At 41.4% G+C, this 21296-nt stretch overlaps 2 protein-coding genes and 1 long non-coding RNA gene across 6 annotated transcripts in view; 1 reads left to right on the top strand and 2 right to left on the bottom strand.

Moving 5' to 3' along the window:
- Window positions 1-964: 964 nt before the first annotated feature.
- LOC120736613 lies at window positions 965-1920 on the bottom strand. The gene is made up of 2 exons (XR_005696545.1): window positions 1879-1920; window positions 965-1130 (listed from the first exon to the last, which is right to left on the bottom strand). It is a non-coding gene; the product is annotated as an uncharacterized LOC120736613 (long non-coding RNA).
- A 2377-nt stretch (window positions 1921-4297) lies between these two features.
- LOC120736502 (arf-GAP with dual PH domain-containing protein 1) overlaps window positions 4298-21296 on the top strand; it is a 46302-nt gene continuing 29303 nt past the window's right edge. Inside the window, exons 1-2 of one of the 4 annotated variants that reach the window (XM_040036681.1) lie at window positions 4298-4346; window positions 7597-8004. In XM_040036681.1, coding sequence (XP_039892615.1) covers window positions 7788-8004 — 217 coding nt within the window. In that variant the 5' untranslated portion in view covers window positions 4298-4346; window positions 7597-7787. Of the gene's footprint in view, window positions 4347-7596; window positions 8005-11113; window positions 12618-21296 lie in introns of those variants that run through there. The other 3 variants (XM_040036683.1, XM_040036682.1, XM_040036684.1) reach the window with 3 other exon arrangements.
- LOC120736503 (cytochrome c oxidase assembly protein COX19) lies at window positions 8825-10711 on the bottom strand. The gene is made up of 3 exons (XM_040036685.1): window positions 10528-10711; window positions 9223-9334; window positions 8825-9139 (listed from the first exon to the last, which is right to left on the bottom strand). The coding sequence occupies exons 1-3, from the start codon at window positions 10607-10609 to the stop codon at window positions 9046-9048; spliced, it is 288 nt and encodes a 95-aa protein (XP_039892619.1). The 5' UTR covers window positions 10610-10711; the 3' UTR covers window positions 8825-9045.

Raw genomic sequence — 21296 nt, 5'->3', positions numbered from 1 at the left:
TGTTACCAGTGATTTGGTGCAACTGTATTTGATTTTATGTAGAACATGCTTTCTTTTCCCTCAGGAGGAACCAGTAGAGCTGTCTGACAGTGACTTTGAAAGTCCAGTCTGCCGGAGAAGACGAGGTATGTGACGTGAATGAAAACCTAGTGAGGTTCTAAGCTCAATGACCAGTTAGATTTTGTTACTGTAGTGTGTAATAATTCCTGGGGGGTTTGTTTGATGAGAGCATTATTAATTTGTCCGATTGGGGCGATCGTGGCTCAAGAGTTGGGAGTTTGCCTTGTAATCGGAAGGTCGCCGGTTCGAGCCCCGGCTCGGACAGTCTCGGTCGTTGTGTCCTTGGGCAAGACACTTCACCTACCGCCTACTGGTGTTGGCCAGAAGGGCCGATGGCGCGATATGGCAGCCTCGCTTCTGTCAGTCTGCCCCAGGGCAGCTGTGGCTACAACTGTAGCTTGCCTCCACCAGTGTGTGAATGTGTGTGTGAATGGGTGGATGACTGGGTGTGTAAAGCGCTTTGGGGTCCTTAGGGGGGGGGGACTAGTAAAAGCGCTGTACAAATACAGGCCATTTACCATTTTAATGTTTACGGATTATCACAGGTGATTACAGCCAAGGAGGAATATGTGCCCGACTTTCACTTAAACTAATATAAGGATATATAAAGGCTCTGTTAACATTATGAAGAAAGTCATGCTGACCTTCTTTCCTTTGTTCAGTGCATCATGCGTTGTCTACAACACCAGGTGAAAGTGAGGCCAAGCATCAGGAAACGGAGAGCTGCATTCAAGAGAGTAAAAATGAGGGCCAGGCAGAGGGACAGCAGATGTTTCCATATAATGTGGCAGAATTTGTGTAAGCTGTTGTCTAGGGGTTAAAGAAATCCTTCATTTTAGATGTTGTTTAGGATATTGTTTTTAATGCAGGTTTCTAATTTGCATGTTTGGGGTTTTCTTGCTGAATGACTGCAACTTTAGGATTTACATTTAATTTTTTTTTTTTTTCAATGATGTAGTGTGAGAAATTCTTCAAGGCTGACATGTTTTATGATTTCTAATATCTCTTATCTACTTAGCCCTATTTTTCTGGAGGAAGATGAAGCTCTTGAAGAGGCAATTCAGCGTAGCCTCCTGTTAGGTAGGGCTGCTCGATTATGGCAAAAATGATAATCACGATTATTTTCACTGAAATTGAAATCTCGATTATTTGACGATATTTATTTAACCCTTTAAGACCTACTATAGAACCAAGTCCGCCAGAGCTTATATTATTTTTTTACATGTTGTAGTGCCATTTGTGGGAGCATTTCAAGTTGCTATACAACTGTTATAGCCCATATTTTAATAATATGTATGCATTAAGTCCATAGTAACTACATTAATTGCAAAAAAGTGCAATAAACTACTGTGTGTGTGTGTGTGTGTGTGTGTGTGTGTGTGTGTGTGTGTGTGTGTGTGTGTGTGTGTGTGTGTGTGTCTGCTGATCAAAGGGTCAAACATCCTTGGTCAGGAAGAGGGTAGCCTCCCCCTCACCCTAGATGGTTCACCCTAGATAACACGGTGAGGAAGTCCTGCAGTTCATCTAAACAAAGAGCACTTAGACTAAAACAAACGTAGCTACGTTAATCCTACCATAAAACAATAAGAGAAAGTACGACCTTTCTCGTGCTCCCAGGATGTGGGTGTGCATTCTAGTGTGGAATACACACCAAGCCTTTGCAGCCTGTTAAAGATCACACACAATTAATTATATGCCTCTAAGTATACATGGTTGAATATTTCCTAATACAAATAACTACATGCAGTATTCTACCATATGCAAACTTATATCACTAAAAGATTATACTGACTACTAAATGCAATTTTCCATTGACACCTCCTAGAAGAGTCTGATAGACAGAGACAAGTTCATATTTCAAGGTAAGATTTGAAAGTAACCTTTAATAATTGAATATCTTATTTGCTTCTTTACTTGCATCATTTTTTGCAGTTACACAATTACAAAATTACAAATCAGTTTTTGGCAGACAATCACTTTTTGCCCCAGTCCAGCCCTGGACGTCGGGCTAGAGATTTTGCGAGCCCCGAGTTGTGTATTAGTTGACAAAAAATAAATAAAACCCCAATAATCTGACAATTCCCTCTGAGCAAGCACTCGGCGACAGTGGGGAGGAAAAACTTTCTTTTAAAAGCAAGAAACCTCCGGCAGAACCAGGCTCAGTGAGGGACGGCCATCTGCCTCGACCGGTCGTGGGATTTTTAAAGTGACTCATTGGATGTGAAATAAATTAGCTTGTTTGAATCGTTTGTTGTTAGCCAATTTAAAGAGTCACTTTGATGTCAACTAATACACTTAAACTGTCCAAATAATTTTAAAGAAATATTTAGAGCAATCCTGATGGATTGCTCTAAATATTCATTTTGTTTTCTTGGAAATATAATATCTTTAAATTCGTTCAAAAGTGTCTGGGAGATATTGTCAGTTTCTGGTAGCTGGTCGTCCTATGTTTTTCCACACCATGCGAAAAACCTTGTAAGTAGGTTTCGCTTTTTTCGGAACAGGTGGTCTTTGAATATGGAAATCACCACTTGTTGGTACGGCGACGCTACAGCCAACGCAATGATAACAAGGTTAGGTGTAATACCCAGTACCTTTGTAATGTCTTTGAAAATTGCCTTTTCAAGACTTTTGATCCTCTTTTTTTTTATATTTAGAGTTTCTTCTTTAAGTTGCGCCCACAGAGCTATGAAGAGACCCTGCTGAATCTCATCGGATGGCGACACATTTGCCTTTCTTGAGGCATGTGTGACTACTGCCTTTATGAGCTCTTTAACAAGCAACTGTTCCTCTGACAGTGGAGCTTCCACTGTCACATCATTACAAGGTGCAGAGGGCTCAGCCTCGCACACGTCACACTCCTTTGTGGAGTCCTTGGTGGGCTCAGGCACTGGTGCATCTTTTGGCCCCTCATGATTCAGTTGCTGGGTGCATGAATTGGGGCAACATGCACAGTGCTCCGATTTCTCCCCCAAGTTGACACCCGGCCCTTGGCCGAAACCACCCGGTACGTGCTGTTCCTTGAGCATTTTCTTGTTTTTGTATTTTAAGTTATTAATTTCCTCAAGCTCTGTGTTCTTTTTTTGGATTTCACTGTATTTGTGGTTTAAGTTCTTATTCTGTCCCTCGAGCTCTGTGTTCTTTCTCAGGATTTCATCATTTTTGTATTTTAAGATGTTATTAAGTTCCTCAAGCTCTGAGTTCTTGCTTAGCATTTCATTGAAACTGTACTGCATGCCTGAGCATTGTTTTATCAGTTTTTCCCTTTCTCCTTCTAGTTCCATGATTTTCTCCTTCATTTCATTAGAACATGCATGTAGTTGTAGATTTTTCCTTTCTAAGTCTTGGAGAAGAAGTTGTGTCTCTTTGTGCATTTTTTCCTGTTGCTGTTTCTCTTGAAGAAACTTTTCGTTTTGTGCCTGGGCTTGTTTCAATTTTGATTCCAGTATTAAGTACTGAGAATCAGTGTTATTGAGTTTCACATCGAGCTCCTGATTAATAGCTTCTTTTTCTTCAAGCAGGTGGGACATTTGTCTTAATTCAGCACAGTTGTCTTTGTTTTCTGTCATCAGCTTTAAAATGTGCTCCTGTGCTTCATTAAATAATATTTTCCAGCCCTCATTTATATCATCCACATTGGGCTGCCTTTTTTTGCTGCGTTTTCTCTGAGACATGTTGGAATCTTAATAAAACTACTGTGTAAATGATCCAACTGTTTCAAAATGTTTCTCAGGTTTGTTTGAATGCTGCGAACACGAGTGCTGCCAATAAACTGACTAAAAGTTTGCAGTTCTCACCCCTATTTATGCCTTTCGAATGGATCAGATGCTTTGATCTGCATGCACGATATATGATGTCATAGGGCTTTGGAGCGTGATGTCACGGGGGTGGGCGTGGAAAGGATTTTGGCCCGATTCGCCATTTTGGGGGTCTAAGCAAAGCGTAGTGACGTATACTGAACACAATAAATTATATACTGTTAACGACTACCTGAAAAACAGGTAGAACGATACTTTTCTATCGTTTATTGCATTTATGGAGGGAGTGATGTATGCTGGGTAATGGCACAGCTAGCGACTGGGTGACTTTATTCACCCGCTTCGGCTGTTATCAGTCCATACAATGGGCGTTATTAGCACAAATCAGTCCCATAGATATGGACCATCTCCTGCTAGATTGTTCAGAAGGTTGTTATCATCCATCCAGATGGAGGATCACTAACAGGAGCGTGGAAGACTCCAGAATCCACTCTGGCTGGAATCCGGTGGATACAGCAGTGTGTACAGGTAAGACCGTTTAAACGGACAGCATTTATAAAATGACTATTAAAAGTCAGCGAGTGTCAGTAATGTTAATGTGGTTATGTTAGTAATACACCGAGTGCTAATATAACAGCTTTAAGATGCATTTGTAGATATTATTACTGTTTTACCGTCTTTATGGTGCTAGCTTAAAGTTACGGTGTAAACGTTAGCTTATATTGTAGTAAAGCTGTTACCGTTTAAACGATGTTAGCACAGAAATATTAGCTTCTGTCATGACTGATGAAGTTACTAGTTAATAAAGTTTTCAGTAAAGTGTTTAATCGCAGCCACAGACTGACAGCAAATATCTCGATTAGCTTCAGTGCATCTATAATAAATATGTGCAAGTTTCAGTGCTTCGTTTAAACTGTATGATACTTATACTGACCCAGGGTCAGTTTAAAATACAATCCTAGCTGTGTGAACAAAGCCTGGCTCCTTTAATCCTGCATGACAAACAAGAAATGCCCCCGTCCACACATAGCAGTGTCAAGATGCTTTGTGAGTTGTGTTGTTAAAAAAGCAATACAAAAAAGAAACACGTTCAGTATATTTTGCAGTTCAATGAAAAATACAACTTGGGTGATTTTTAAAAAAAAGAAGAAGTAAACATGCTTGGCGAATACAAATTAACAGCATCACATTCATCAATTAAAATCCATCCAAACACTCTCAACGTGTTTGATCATTTGAATGTCATTTTAAAAAAAATGCGATTGTGTTTTACATTACCGACAGTCTGTGTTTGTGTATGTTTGTTTGTGTTGATTCACAATTCAGAAAATGGTAACAATCATTACAGAGACACATTGTTTGTCTGCTGAGAGAAGAGTAGTAATGAAAGAAGTGTATTTTGCTCATTATGATAGCTGCAAATTCAAGCTTTCCAGTTAGTTTTTGCCAGCAATGAATGGTTATGGTTGGTACCATGCACTTCAGATTGTTTTTTTTCAAGCTGTTAACATATTGTAGTTTTTCCCCTCAGGCTAGATTTTCAAAGCCAAACATAATGTAGCAATAGTTCTACATGTCATCTAGGTAAATACGGCCTGTTGATCCAGCAAAAACACAACCTACTTTCCTCTGTTCGATAAATATTAAAGTCACTTTGTAGCATGCTGCTGGGCTAAAAATAGACCCCTACTAGAGTATGAGATGACAACCCATAGATCAATAATATTACTGAATGAATGGCACGAATCTAGCTCTCAAGCGGTCCTGCCCACATTGTTTAAAAAAAAAAATACGATTCAGCATGAACAGATGGAAGAAGAGCCTTGAGGGCTAAAAGAAAAAACAACAGAGCTGTTCAATACTGCTCCTGTAGAAATCAAAGTTCTTAAGTAGCCTATTTAACAGCAACATCTCAATGAGGTATTTCTACTGCACCCTCTTCTGCACCGTGATGGATAAACAGGTGGTGAAAAATATTCCCGATTATCTCAGGTTTGTGGACTCAAACTCAGCACTTCATGTCTTTGTCCAGTTTCTGCAGCTTTGTGTGATTAGAGAGTGTGTTGTCAATAGAATACACAGTTTATCAACGCGGCATATCAGAAGGTGATTGGCTGCAGACTCCCATCTCTGCAGGACCTGTACGCCTCCAGGACACTGGGGCATGCAGCTCGGATCTCAGCTGACCCTTCTCACCCTGGATACAGTCTGTTTGACCTGCTCCCCTCAGGCAGGAGGCTCCGGTCCATTCGCACCAGAACCTCTCGCCATAAGAACAGTTTCTTCCCCTCTGCTGTTGGACACATGAACAATAACCGTATGACTGTTCCCACCACTAACACATGACCCTACGCTGTGTTCACTGCATCATTCCATGTTTGGCACTGATCACCACCTGCACTCATGTATATATCATGTATATATCTATCTACTTAGCACTTTTAATTCTTATTTTTATTTTCATGTCTATTTAAGCGTAATTTATGACAGGCGATTTAAGTAACTCATCACAGCAGCAGCACTTTACAGTCTCTAAGCTATATTTTCCTTGTTTTGTTCTGTCACTCAAGACCAAATAAAAGACAAAACTGGGGGGAAAAGCCCTGTTTGTAATTATGCACTGCGCTCAAAGCATGTGACTTGTTTGACAGTAAAACGCTTGCGTGTCGTGGAAAATGGGGATTGTGAAATGTGCCCAAAGTTGACAAAAGCAGAAGTGTCATATATAATGCCATACAACACGCGCAGCAGTAAAGTTTGTTCCTCAACCATCATCCCACGTATGTCATCACAGCTGCCAAAAACAACACTGCTGTCAGCTTGAGAGGGAAGAAAGCTGCTGAGCAACAACAAACTCACTGTGGAGTGTGTAGATATTTAGCTCTGATTTGTGATGCTCATGGCTGTTCTTTCTCAGTGCATTTACTATCAAAAGCTAAATTCAAGCCAACTATGCACTGATGTATTCTTCTACTGATGAATAACACTAGGCTGCCCACACTTACATTTGATACAATATGGACACTTTTTACACTTTTTGTGAACGGTACAGCTTTGACCCCCCAAAACTAAAACTTGTGTCAGGAAAACCCATTTTTCAGAGCACTTTTATGATCTTTTGATACGATGCAGTGACTTTGAGCGTCTCATTTTAAAAGTTGTTCACAATAGACTCACGTTATTAGTCAGTTCTGGGTCCAAATTAATAACATTCACAGCCACCGTTGAACCACCGTTCATCTGCTTCAGATCATTGCTAAGCAAGGTTTAGCTAAAGAAATGAGAACAAATTATGTTGCTATGGGTACCAAGGTGCCTAAACTTACTTAGGTGTTACACATAAAAACAACAGTGGCTCAGGTGCCTCCTTTATGCTCGAATGATTCATGGGTCAGTGCTGAGTGGCTTAACAGAGAAAAAAACAGCAAAAGAAAGTTTAAAAATGTTGTAAATTGCACGTAATTCCATGAAGTGATGTTTTATATTACAGCACATTAAAAAAATACTGCTACTAAAAGATTACAGATGCATTGGTGCAAGTTGAAATGTTTACTTTAAAGATGGCTTTTTGAACGTGTTCATAAGTAAGCAAGTTTACATTAGAACAACTAATCTCTGCAAAGACTTGAATTCTGCACCATGTTCCTTAACTTAATCTTAATCACTTAAATTCTGAAGTATTTTACAGAAGCCACAATTGTTTTTGTTAAACAACGTGCAGCCAATGGCATCCAACAGTCCAAATAATATATGCTGTAATTCTTACTCGTTTCTACAGATCTGTGTTTGGCCATCAACGCCACCATCACCCCTTCTCCCTTCACGGTGGCCCAGGAGGGAGAAAATATCACACTTACTTGTGTTGTTTCCCAGCGACGTCGCAACACAGCGTTACCTGTGGTTAAATGGACCTTTCTACCGGCGGGCACAGATCAACCAGAAGACGAACTCCTCATCGCCCGTGTCAATATGAGGAAGGAGCGTTTCTATGGCAACTACACAAAAAGTTTCCCATGGCCAAAGATGAAGCTGACAGTGGTGAAACAGGGGAAGATCTTTGAGCTGGTTATCTTGAACGTGTCCGAGGGGGACCGGGGGCTCTACATGTGCCGGGTGCAGGAGTTTAAAAAGCATCAGGCTCGCTGGAAAGCTTCATCCAACTACACTGCTGCTACTGAGCTCAGAGGTGAGGGCTTGGTTTGCTATCTTGGAGCTTCCCTGTAGTTATAGTTACTGTTTGAGATTTGATAATTTATAAGTGATTTACAAACCACCATATTAGAATCGGATCCATTGACTGAGTCAATACATATGGAAGGTGAGTATCAGAAGGTGAGTAACAGCCAGGTGCTGCTAATCAAATCAAACTGATTATCAGTAAGAGTGAGAAGCAAAGTCTTTGCTTGTCTGGAGCATTCAGGTGTGCGTCAGAGATATCAGCAGTGATCTTACAGAAACAACTATCGCTGCTTCTCTACCTCGAAAGAGTTATAAAGTAATTTCCAAACAATTTGACATCCAGATCTACAGCGACAGCATTTAAGACCGCTGCCTGTCTTCCCAGAGGTGGATGTCCTGAGAAATTCCCAAGATCAGGCGATACGATGCTCAGAGAAACGATGAAAAACCATATACACTACAGGCCTCGGTTAGTGTTTTAAAAGTTAAACTTCATGACAGTGCAGTTCAGTTAAAAAGACTGAACAAGAATGTTTTGTTTGGAAGGATTTCCAGGAGAACGACTTTTCTCTGACATGGACGAATCATTCGTTTTGGTCATTTCATGGGACAGTATCAAAAATACTTAACAATAAACAGTCTTAAATGCCAAACAGGCACATTTGGTTTGAATTCCACCATACAGGATTTGAGAAGATCCAGGAAGCCTTTAAATTTCATAAAGGTTGTGTTCGAGAAACATAAGAATAGTCGATTTTTGATAAGCGGGTTTGTTTTTGAACTGTTCAGAGAATGTCACTGCTGCAACTGTGTCAAAGGCTCCAAAATAAAAGTTTAGATAAAAAAGATTTATTGACAAGCAAAACAGCATCTCTATATATTACATAAAGTCATCTTATGTACAAAATTAATTTGTATTGACTGAAAACACACAGTCCTCGTGCTGGAGCTGCATGTTCAGAGTCTTTGCAGTCATCCTTGTCAGCTCACGGTCACAGCACTTTATTCTATGCTTCTGCACTTTGGAAACAGCAGATGTGGAGTCAAATCAGGATTTGTTGTCTTTGCCTGCTTGGCTGGGGGGAGGATCCATCAGGTCCTTAAATCCCAGTTTCTCCAGAGGCTCCTTGGTCATCAGCTGACTGAAAACAAAAAATAAAACCAAGACGATTATACACGTTACCTTTGTCGATTCACTAGGTAACATTTTCATTGGCTTTCTTACTGGTCCATTCGGCACTCCAGGTAGTCTTTGGACTGCAGTCGGCACATGGAGTTGTCATAGTTGTTCTCTCTGAGACATTTCATGAACTTTTCTTTGAAGGCTTTGCACTCTCCTGGAAAAACAAAAGGACAAAATCAGGACTTGTGCATTTGTATGGTTATCTGTAACCCCCAGTAATAAAACTGTTTCTTCCGAGCCACACAACGCTAGTGCTTAAGGGGGACATTAAAGAATCAGGAGCCCACAGGTTGTCATCAACTTTCAGCCCCGATAAGGCGGCCCATCACGATCATCAGTCAGGATTTACAGAAGAAGCTGACATCCAGCACAAGTTATCGAGAACAATGGCCAACAACATAATGCACATATTTGATTTTTAATTGCCATTAAAAGTCTTTGAAAGTTATGACACGCTAATGTGGGTTCTTCTGTAGATCATACACGCAGAAAAAAAAATCATGTTAATAAAAACAGAATCAGTGAAGTTTGTATGAAACACAACATTTGTGCTACTGCCAAAACTTTCTGTCCATGACTGTGTATCATGATACTTTTCTAGCTTTTTAAGTGAAGGGCTGCTGCCAACATATTGCTTGAAGGTTCTGTGCAGTTTATATAGAGCAGGACAGACATTTGTGTTTTCAAATGAAAGGAAAAAAAATCAAACAGGTGAGGCGTTGTTCTACAAAGTTTCCTGATGTTTGTGAGTGAGTTGTTTTACATACACTCATCATGCGCATGAATGGTCATTTTGAGCTTTTATAATTTCTTTAAAGTGCAACCAAGGTGCAACTTGCTAACGAACATTTAACCAAATAGTGCGGGTGTACATATACGAGCCTGTGTTGATTAAAGAAAATAATTTCAAACTTGTGCACCCAATTATAGTTTTGAAAACCATGAAAGATGTGTGGTGGTCAGTCTTCATTTTCATTAAATGTCTCTTATTTTAATAAAGCAAACTGATCAGAAGTTTAATGTAGTTAAGAACATTTATAACTGGTATAAATGTAACGCAGAGCAGCACATCATACATGTTTGTGTAAACGCTATTTTCATTACAGTCTGTCCTTCAGACCTTCTGTCCTAATAGCATCAAGCATCGCTGTAAACGTCCATGTACCAATCCTGCTAAAAGGCAGCTGGCTTAGACAAAGGTCTATGAGTGCATTGCACTTATTTAAAACATTTCTAAATATTTATAGCATACACTGTCACAGTTATTATTAATTCTGTCGCTGTTGTGTCTGCGGTGAGGGGAACGAGAGTTATTTAACGGGGCAGACAGGCTCAGCTGGAGCTTACCGAAATGGTCCAGAGGGAACGAGCCTTTGTCCGGAGGCCGAGGTTTAAAAGTCTTCGACCCGAAATTCATAGCGGTAGACATTTTCTCTCAGTTCACAGAGGGCCGTCTCAAAATGTTTTGACATAAACAACAGCCTCTCGGTTTGACCCTGCTGTCGCGCAAGTATGACGTTTTATTTTGAGGGCTCGGCAGACAGACATTAGTAATCGATTGATGCTATCGTAAACTGTCCGCCCTTTCGTGAAAGAATAAGGGCTGATATTAATTAAACCCCGGCATCCCGGTGGCACGGTGGTTAGCACCGTTGCCGCACAGCAAGAAGGTCCTGAGTTCAATTCCAACATCAGGCCGGGGTCTTTCTGTGTGGAGTTTGCATGTTCTCCCCGTGTTTGCGTGGGTTCCCTCCGGGTACTCCGGCTTCCTCCCACCGTCCAAAGACATGCAGCTTATGGGGATAGGTTAATTGGATAATCTAAATTGCCACTAAGTGTGAATGAATGTGAGTGCGAATGGTTGTCTGTCCCTGTGTGTTGGAACCATATACGGGTTTAATTTTGGTCCTAATAAATGTGTAACTTATTTTTTTCCGTGGCATTAACAACCAGTCTGCTAAAAATGACCATGTAATGCACAATAGCAAACTGATACTATAGGACTACAGGGGGAAAGCACAGTGATCAGAATTTCCCCTCATTATAAACAAATGACTTTGGATACTTTGCAAAATAAAGTTCTCATGAAAACTAAAAAACAGTTTCATAATTCAAAATAAAAAAGAAACTCTGTAACTGTACACTGAATCTGATAGAACCGATTCATACTGTTCTCTTAGATACTGTAAGAAATTGAAAATCATAACTGCTGGTTGAAAATATTATTTAAAAATGATTTGATGCAACAACAAAAACGATTGCCTCAGGCAGCTGCCGACAGACGGTGATGAGGAACAGGAAGAGAAACTGTCACGGACAACCAAGCCCCTACATGGGATGACAGACAGAGGAACTGACTGACATTAGGAAATCCTACTGGTTAGAAGCCGACAGCGCAGAGGCTCCGATGATGGCAACACAAACACAGGCCCCAAGTGCCAGATCCATAGAAGTAAGCGTTTACCACAACCAACAGGACCCAAGCTGCAGACTGTGCAAGGCTGCCCCAGAGACTATCCAACACATGGCAGGCAACAGGATGTAAGATGCAAGCTGGGACTGTGTGCAAGAACATCTGTGCTGCATATACCCTAAAAGTCCCCAAGTCCTGCTGGGAGACACCAACAAAGGTGGTTAAGAGAAACAGGCCAAATGCGCTGTGGTGTGAGTTGTGTTAAATGTGGCAATCGCAGCAGACAGCAACATCAGGAAGAAGGAGCAGGAGAAAATAGTAAATTATCAGCGGCTGAAGGAACATCTGGAACAGATGTGGAAGTCCAAAGCGATCCCAGTGGTAATCAGGGGTCTCCATCCAGGAGAGTGCAACCCCGGAAACAACCTGCAACCTTCCCTCAGATGGGAGATATATGTTAATATGTATTTATTAATAGTAGGCACACTTATTCACCTCTCCGTTGCTGCGTGTGCATTCAGAGCACGTTCATGTTATCAGTTTCATTTAAATGACATTTTTGCACGAGCGGAGGACTGGATTCTTTAAACGTGCAGCTTCACCTAGCTCACCGCTGGGTGTCTCACTTTTCTAAGATATATGGCTGAAGGGAAAGCAGGCAGACAGACAGGAGGGGAGGAGGCGGCGATGGTAACGTGTGGGCTTGATTATTATGCAGCCAAAGAGCCTGGGTAATAGAGCTATCAGTGAGAGGCAGAAAGAGCTCTCGGCGCGGATCGCTCAGTTTCCTTTTCTCTCTCTGCTCTCTTATCCTCGGGCACAGCTCGGATCGGAGGTGGCAGGTGACCAGTCTGTCTGTCTGCTGGACCCCAGCGGCGGATGTTCTTGGGCACCTTCTTCCCACCGCGGTGAGGCTGGACGGATAAACTCACCATGGCGCTGGAAGCGGAGGGGAACAAGCTGCAGCTGCAGGACGTGCTGGCGAGACCGGGCAACGACAAGTGCGCGGACTGCGGCAATCCAGGTATGGCAAACCTTCCCCCCTCCACCCCGTCCACCAGCCCCGTTACTGAAAACCCGGCGCCCGGTGGAGTCAGCGCATCCAGCTGCCGGTGCGCGTGTGCCTTTCGAGCCGCTGTACACCAGCAGGGGGTACATGAGCCAACTGGCACTTCAGAACCGCACAAGTCTGAGCGAGTCTGATGACAAAGGCCCGCAGATACCCGAGGACAAAGTAGACCAAAGTAGGCCTGACGGTGGACTCTGGACTTATAAGTCTGAGCCATAAACCAATTAAACTGTGTGAAGACATGCCAACTCTGCTCCTCACTCCGTGTGTGTGTGTGTGTGTGTGTGTGGTTTTGTGTTATTACAATCTACACTGTCAGCAACCTCCATAAAGCTCAGTTATTACTTGTGTGTGAGTGGTTTTGCTCTACATGTTCCTGACTGTGTGTCCACCCTATTCCTGTGCAGCTATTTATGTTCATTTTTCACTGTCTTCATCTCTCCTCCCCCCCCCCCCCCCACCCAGATCCTGTCTTCATCATCCTTTCAGTACACCCCTCCTTCCTCGTTGCTCAAATGGCAGTAAACCAGTGAGTGGCCAGTCGAGGCTCCAGTACGGGCCGAACGCCCAGTGCTTGGAGCCGAGCCTGCCCGGGACGCCTGTTCCTTGGCCCCGGTTACGGCTCCTCTGAGGACTGGCTGTAGCAGAGCAGCATTTTTTTTTTTACATTTTATTTATTTATTTATTTATTTGAGCCAAAGGCACTTTTGCAAAACGAGATAGCTTTGTCTGAGGGGTAGACACTTAAAGAGGGATTTCATTGTGATTGTAGCAAGGTGGAAAGGTTGTTATTTTTTGTGGTTGATGCAGCTTTTAATTAGCAGAAGCATTTTTCTTTTATTTTCCTGTTTTTTTTTTATTATCAGCAACCTACATAACAACAGTTCAGCCTTTTTTTCAGTTTATAACAGCTTTTACACAATGGTTAAAGTGAGATTTGGCAGGGCGGGGGGAACACTGAAATCCGGTGTAGTGGTGCAGTAGGGAACAACGACTCACCTTAAAATAACTCAGAGATTGATTTGTACCGTTAGCTCCAGTGGGCTTGTGTCTTAGCAGACAGCTTGACTCCAAAACCATGACTACTTAATATTATCTCTATGTGTGTATGGATACCTCAGACTGCCCTCCACCAGGCCAATATCAATCAATCAATCAATCAATCAATCAATCAATCAATCAATCAATCAATTCTTATCTGCTTATCCAATTCACGGTCGCAGAGGGGCTGGAGTCTATCCTAGCGACCACAGGGGGAGAGGCAGGGTACACCCAGGTTGCCAGCCTGACACAGGCCTAACACAGAGAGACAGACAATACATTCACACTCACATTCACACATCTCTGTAATTTAGAATCACCAATTAACCCAACCTTGAGTCCAAACCCATGACTTGATATAATATAAGTTTGCACATGGATACCTCAACCAACCCTCCACCAGCCCAAATAAAGTCAATTAAAATTAGCCACAGTGTTGCAGAGCCACATCCACAAGAAGAGGTTTTGGTACATATCCGCTAAAAGCTAACAAAGTGTGAAATTATCACTTGAAATTAAGTTTATGGTAGTTAGCAAGGCATCACTGTTATTTTCGTTATACTTTTCGTCAATGACCCTAGTTTTTTAACCTTAATTAGAGTTATAAAAATTGATTAGTATGAACAATAGGCTCAGTAGATATTTTACAAAATAGTTTACAAATGAGTCCCATTGGTGTGCTGGGTTTGGTGGAAAATTGTGGATATTTGTGGCATTCAGAAGATGCATCCTAGCTGACCCCTGTGAGACCCCAGCCATACGTGAATGCTATTAAAACATATGGGATGGTTGTTCAGTAGAATAGAGTAGAAAAGAGAGTAGAATACTGATGGGCAGTAGTCATTAGCTTCATTGTTAATTAGTAAATGTTAGCATACTTGAGGAAAGAAAGTACTTTATAAGTGTTACTTATGCTGGAAGCCAATTCTCCAAGCTGAAATTAAAATGAAACCTGATCTGTTATGTATCTAAAAGACATCCTTGTCAAGTATGCTGTCTTCTTTAAGATGATGAACATGGTAAAGGTTATAGACGGTTAGCATTAGCATTTTTTCTGTGAGCGTGTGGCTGTGTTAGCATAAGTATTTATTTGCAAACCTGTACAGACTCACAGGCCAGCTAGCATGACTACAAGCTGTTTGGGGAAAGCTGGCACAATGATTTACACTGATCAAGCGTTATTTGTCTCTTGGGATGTCGTTTTTGATGATTTGTTCACTGTTCTGCAACAGTTCACTATGCCTCAGGGAAAGATTGGCATTGAATGTTCCCGAGCTAAAACTGTTAAGCAGTTTTCCCTGGCAAGTACACCACTTTCACCTTTGCAATGATTGCACAATAGAATCTCGCCTCTGAAGAGCAGTTGATGTTCTGTTCTGTGTGGCAGTGCCAATTGTATCCAGGATGTAATACAACAGTTTAGGGGAAGGAGCTGGAAAATCTGATCCGCCAAGTCGTGTACACTCGTTTTCCTCAAGAGGTGATGAAATTTCCTTCAGCATGCGTGCTATAGTTTAGTTGAATCCAACTGCTTTGTTTCCTAATTACTGTGCTTCTTTCATAAAATTTCACAAGAGTACAAGCAGCACAGATGAAACCCCCACCAGTACCACTTCCCCTGTTGGCAGGAACCAGGAATCCCCAGGCTAATAATTCACATCTCATCAAGATATGAATTTTTGATGCTGGTTTTGGTGGTTCAATTGTGAGATGGTTTCAATATAGAGAAAAACAGACAAATCCGCTCAATAGACAAAAGAGAAAGGAAAAAAACATCATTGTGGCTGTTAAGTAGAATATAACAGATACCGTACAAAGAGGTAAGTACAAAATGGGAAATAGTTTTTTCATATTTAGTGAAGCAAACATTTGATTTTCCTTAAACGAGTGCCATCTATCCTTGTTCTGCTTATCCAGTTCTGGCTTGTGGGAGAACTGGATCCCAGGTATCGAAGGGCGAGAGGTGGGGTACACCCTGCACTCGTATATCCAATCTAAAACCTGGAAAGAATCCACACAAGCATGGTGAGAACAAGCTTGTTCGTTCAGGCCACAGGCTGATTTCGAACCCAGTAACCTTCTCCCTGTACTCAGAATTTTCTTATTCATTTTACACATCAGTCACTGACTAAGAAACAGAGCAACATTGCACACTTCCCAGGTAGAAACTTGTCATCGACAAGGTGGATCTGCCCTAAAGCAGCGGTGCCCAAACCCGGGCCACAGACCAGTACCAGTCTGTGAGTCATTTGGTACCAGGCCGCGAGAGTTGATGCTCGGGTGTGAAATCTATGGTTTTCTGGGTTTTCTATTTTTTTTATCATTTTTATTGTTAACTCGGTTTCCCTGGGTCTTTTCCCATGTGTTATGAATCTTCTTTTTTTAAATTTTGTTGTATTTATCTGCAACACCTTAAAGGCCGGGCCGTGAAAATATTGTTGGACATAAACCGGTCCATGGTGCAAAAAAGGTTGGGGGCCGCTGCCCTAAAGGATGCTCTACTTTATCCCCCTCTTTTGCTTTAATAGGGCCACAGTTTACAAAATGAACAACATGCTGTGTTCAGTGAGAAATGAAACTAGCGATTGAGGCCATAAACTCATCAGAAGACTGTTTGGTCATTTCATAGATTGAGGGAGCATAAGGGTCATTTTTCACAGGCCTATATAGAAAATGCACTTATTTTATCTCCCAGGAGATGCCGGCAGCATGTCCCTCAATTAATCTTGTATAATGGCCATTCCCAGATGTTGCAGTTCACACAGTTCTTCTCCTAGTTGACTTAGTGGGAGTACAGACATTTAAATTTGTTTGAAATCTGATTGCATTAATCACAGTGGTGCATTTGTTAAAGAATCTGTATGCATAAATTTAAGACCAGACCAGAAACCAAGACAAGCGACTGTTAAGTGGGTGTGAGGGCTTTCAGCTAGTTTACAAGTAAACATTTACACTCTGAAAAGGTCTTCTCCAGAAATATATCGCTTTCTGCAATGACTCACACGATAATTCAAATGGGATTAGGAAATAAGAAAAGCATGCATTGTGCTAGACAAAATTATTTTGGAGTCTAGTCCACTCGCCGTCGTGTGGTTGTCTGGCTCTCGCCTTCTCTCGATTTCACACCTACAGCTAATTTAGAATCACAAATTAACCTTAAGCAGATCTTCGGTGTGTGGGAGGAAACCCGTGCAGAAGCACTCCAAACAGAAAGATCTTTCTTGGTGAAGAATGAAATATGTCAGAAAAAAGACAGTTTCTAGCTTTACTTTGCTATAAAGGTGACAGGTTAGCCTGCTTTTCCTGAAAGATGAGGTCCTCTATTTTCCCTGCTACGCGACATCGCATGAAATCCTTCTATTGTTCGTGAATTTGCAGACTTACAAAGTAAAACACATCGCAGCATCAGCAGTGACCTGCCTGTCCTTCCTCACCCGTGTCTTATCGTCCCATCTCAGATACAACATTCATTAAGCAGGCAGAAAGCTTGCTGGAATTGGGCTGAAAACACGCATGGCTTGTGGATGTTTTTGTAATGCTTAGTCATTCTTACTTTGCCCTTCCTTACCTTTGCGTTTCTTCCCCTATCTTCACTCTGCTGGTGCGCTTTGATGAGACCGCTGAGAGGCTGAGCTGGGCGCCTGTACTGCGGGGTTTCTCTGTAGCTCAGCAGCACTGTGGTTCTGCCCTCTGCTGAGGACACACAAATGATTTTTTGCCTCCAGAGAGAAGCCTCAGCAATCCTTTTAGGTGTGCAGAAGGTGTTTATAGAACAGCAAATCAGCAGGTCCAAGATGAGATATAACGAGGTTTAGGTTCCTTTTGCAGTACCACTCATTGCTTTCTGGGGGTTTTTTTAGGTTTGAAACGTCTGAAAGCGACCGGCCTGAGTTCAAGTCCGACCCGCAAAATAATCAGAAATAAATAATAAATAATCAGAATAGAAGTTGACACTCATCTAAGTCGAGTTTGCTATTGCAAACAGACTCACTGTAGACAAGTTGTGTTCAGCATAGACAAACAAACAGATTGATCGTAACATGTTGACCATATAAACTGGCAAGTTTATAAATCAAACGGCAACTATTTGCATGTCTTTGCCAGTCTGAGAGTGATTGCTGTAAGTTACTCCCATCAGGCAACATGTGTCCTGTGATTGAAAGTGTTCTCTGTGGATCAGTTCATCAGCACAACGACTCACAGTTGGTTGACGAAAAAATGCAATGAAATGGGCAACCATCAATTTTTTCAAGTCACAAGGAGGTTATGGTCCTTATTTTACGCTAGTCAGACTGAGCTGTAATACAGTTTAGGATCACATGGGCTTTAATTTTAAGGTGTTTTGAGTATTTTTTTATGATCTGACATCGGATGAAATCCTGAACAAATGTTTTTATATCATCCTTTGCAGTCTGCTTTCTCAAGAGCAGGAGGAGGTTCTCCACTTCTAATGTACTCTCGCTACATGAAATTGTTTGATTTCAGCAAAGGTTATCATTCGGTTAGAGTGTGCAGTAGGCTGGATGCATGAAGGGCATTGCTTCAGGGTAATTCTCAGTTCTCAGTTTGCTCAATAATACATTCTAACTTAGCTCTAAGCAGCAGGCAGGTTAAAGACTGTTACATCTCCATTCCAGCTCAACTTCTGTGTTCTTGCTTACAGTTCTGCTGGGTAATACTGACAAAAAGCCTGAGAGAATATTTACAAAGTTCTCTTAACCATCTGTGCCAAGTATGGCCTGGAAGCCCCGAGGTCAAAATGGGAGACGTCCCGTAGGGTGGTCAAGAATAACCGAGCTAAGATCTTGTGGGACTTCCAGATAAAGTGGTGGTGGCTAACCAACCGGACATAGTTGTCGTAGACAAACAGAAGAAGATGACCGTAGTGATAGATGTAGTGATACCGAATGATGGCAACTTCAGGAAGAACGAACATGAGAAGCTGGAGGAGTACTAAGGGCTGGGAGAAAAGCTTGAGAAGATGTGGAGGGTGAAGGTAACAGTGGTCCCAGTGGTAATCGGAGCACTCGGTGCAGTGACCTCCAAGCTAGGCGAGTGGCTCCGGCAGATCCCAGGAACAACATTGGAGATTTCTGTCTAGAAGAGCACAGACCTAGGAACAGCTAAGATACTGCGCAGGACCCTCAAGCTCCTGGCCTCTGGTAGAGGACCCGAGCTTAATGGATAAAGACCGCCCACAGGGGCGAGAGGGGAATTTTTTAGATATATAAAATTGTATAATGCTTGACTTGTATATATAAGTCAAGCATCTGTTTAGCAACATGAAGCTCACTGTAAATATAGAATATAAACTTCTTTAATGTGGAATCAGGCACTAATGATAAAATGTATCAGTATCTTTAGATCTTTCTGTTTCTTAGACTATGGTCTGTTTGCCTTGCTGTAGGCTCGATTTAGTAAAGTTACAGTCTTTTTCTGTCATCCAGCAGGCAACCGACTGAAATAATACAGCATTCTAATAAATATGGCAGCACAAAGCCTTGATACATAATAAGAAGCAGTTTAAAATCAGTACAAAAATAGATGAGTAGATTGTTCTGGATTCTTCTGGAAATGAAATACACCTTTTTGAAATTGTCTGAACTGGTCTTTCTGGTGTTTAACATTAAGGTGTTATTGATTAGATCACCAAAGGAGAGCATGTTGAAAATGAACAAAACAGTGGGTGGTATATGAAATCAAACAGAGCATTTGATTCAAGGAAGTTGAGGTCAACCCACACTCTTAATTTTCCAAGACTCTAGTGACCTCATAACAACAAGCCCACGTAACACACACACACACACACACACACACACACACAAAAACATATACACATACAATTGCTTAGTGTACTTTTTTCAGACGTTTCATTGTCAAGGATTTCACCAAGTCTCCTTTTTAGGGAGTTTCAGGGAGACAGAACGCTAATTCCTCTTTATTGGAACTACACACCAGCCTTTAGGGATTCAGGACAAAAAAATTCCTTGAAGTATTTTATGTTCTAGAAAGCTGTTTGACCCAATGATTATGAGGTAACTGTAGAAATATTGTATTAACATGACAAAGTAACCTTTCAGGAAGGTGTGCTTGCATGAATTAGCCAACAAAGCTCAGCAGGATTGTTCTGAAACAAATATTTTGCTATTTATTTATTAGCTATACATTTAGCTATTCTACTAAATATAGGGGTTGACATAGTGACATCATCATTATCAAAATACTGAGCCACTTTACACTTAAACCCATGCCACTTTTACGCTATGATTTTGTATACTTGGGCCAATGAGCCCAAAATCAGCTTTAATTCTAAGATAAAGCGGTGTGGCCTAGTACTTCTATCTTTATACCTTATACCTTAGTAAGGTTATAACTAAAAGCTACATAGTTTGTTTGGTCCTTCCATAAAAATGTCTACTGTATGGGCATCAACCTTCACCCATTGGTTTTGGATTGCTGTGGGCAATGTTTGAAGGCGTCCAGTATAGCTGTGAGATACCCCAAGAGTTCATTTTCTGTGCACCAATCATTACTGTTGATAGCTGGTAAAAGAGAAATTGCCCTCAGTTTTAGAACCAGTGGCATTTCAGCAAATGCATTTCCTCCTTTGTTTGTACTCGTGTACTCAGAATAGAAGTTGGGGGGGAGTGGAATTTACCAAGCATGTCCAAGTGACCTTAAAATGAAAGGAACACAGTGCAGTGATACTTGCTTCTAGAACAGACTTTAGCATTGGATAAGATCTATTAGTAAATAAAAATGTCCTCAAGTTAAGAACATGAAAAGCAAAGAAAAGTAATGAGGTAGTAATCCATCAATAACAAAGATGGAGTATTTTTTGTGAAACAATTACTTTAAACAAACCCGTGTTTTGGACTTGAGAGTTAGCCCTCTATTTAAGTGAACCACGCTACACACAGTGACCACACTAGCCCACAGTGGATCAAGGAAAATTATGATACTTACCCAACAGTCATAGCCTTAAAATCTATCCCCATGGCAGCAGGTAAGAAACATGAATCAATGATTTGGGAAGAGCAAATTCAGTGGATTCAATGGGCAATATTTGTATTTGCAGAGACATTTCCTCTGGAACGTCTGTCTTTTTAAAATGAAAAACCCCTGAGAGAAATGAAAGCATGTTGTGGTGTCTGTTCTTTGTTTTTTTTTTACCAACACACTGGGTCATAACCTCAGCTGGCCCTACTTTCTAGCTATTAATCTCCAACACAATGCCACTTCTGACAGGCATGTGTATGAGACATACTGTACAAATGACTCTGCTGCAGATGCATGAAAGTGCTTGCAGATGCTCACAGTCACAGGCCGCCACTGTAAGAATATAAATGCCCCTCACCCATTCATTCATCCTCTGTCCAAAGCTCCCTAAGAGGTGAGCCCAATAAGATCTCCTGCAAAGCTTTTTGTCTCCTCTCTCTGAACAGTTGCTCAGAGATGCAACACAGTACTGCTGCATTTAAAAAAAAACAACATGTCTCAAACAGCATATGCACTGTAAGGAAAAAAAAAGTCACACTACATCAGGAATTTTCCACCTCCTGCTCACTACGACTGTGCATCTGTTGTTCACAG

This window comes from Simochromis diagramma, unplaced genomic scaffold (genome assembly GCF_900408965.1).
Source record: "Simochromis diagramma unplaced genomic scaffold, fSimDia1.1 OVJJ01000371.1, whole genome shotgun sequence".
Taxonomy (NCBI): Eukaryota; Metazoa; Chordata; class Actinopteri; order Cichliformes; family Cichlidae; genus Simochromis; species Simochromis diagramma.
Note: the sequence above shows the minus strand (reverse complement) of the source record. Positions and strands in the feature narration are given on the sequence as shown.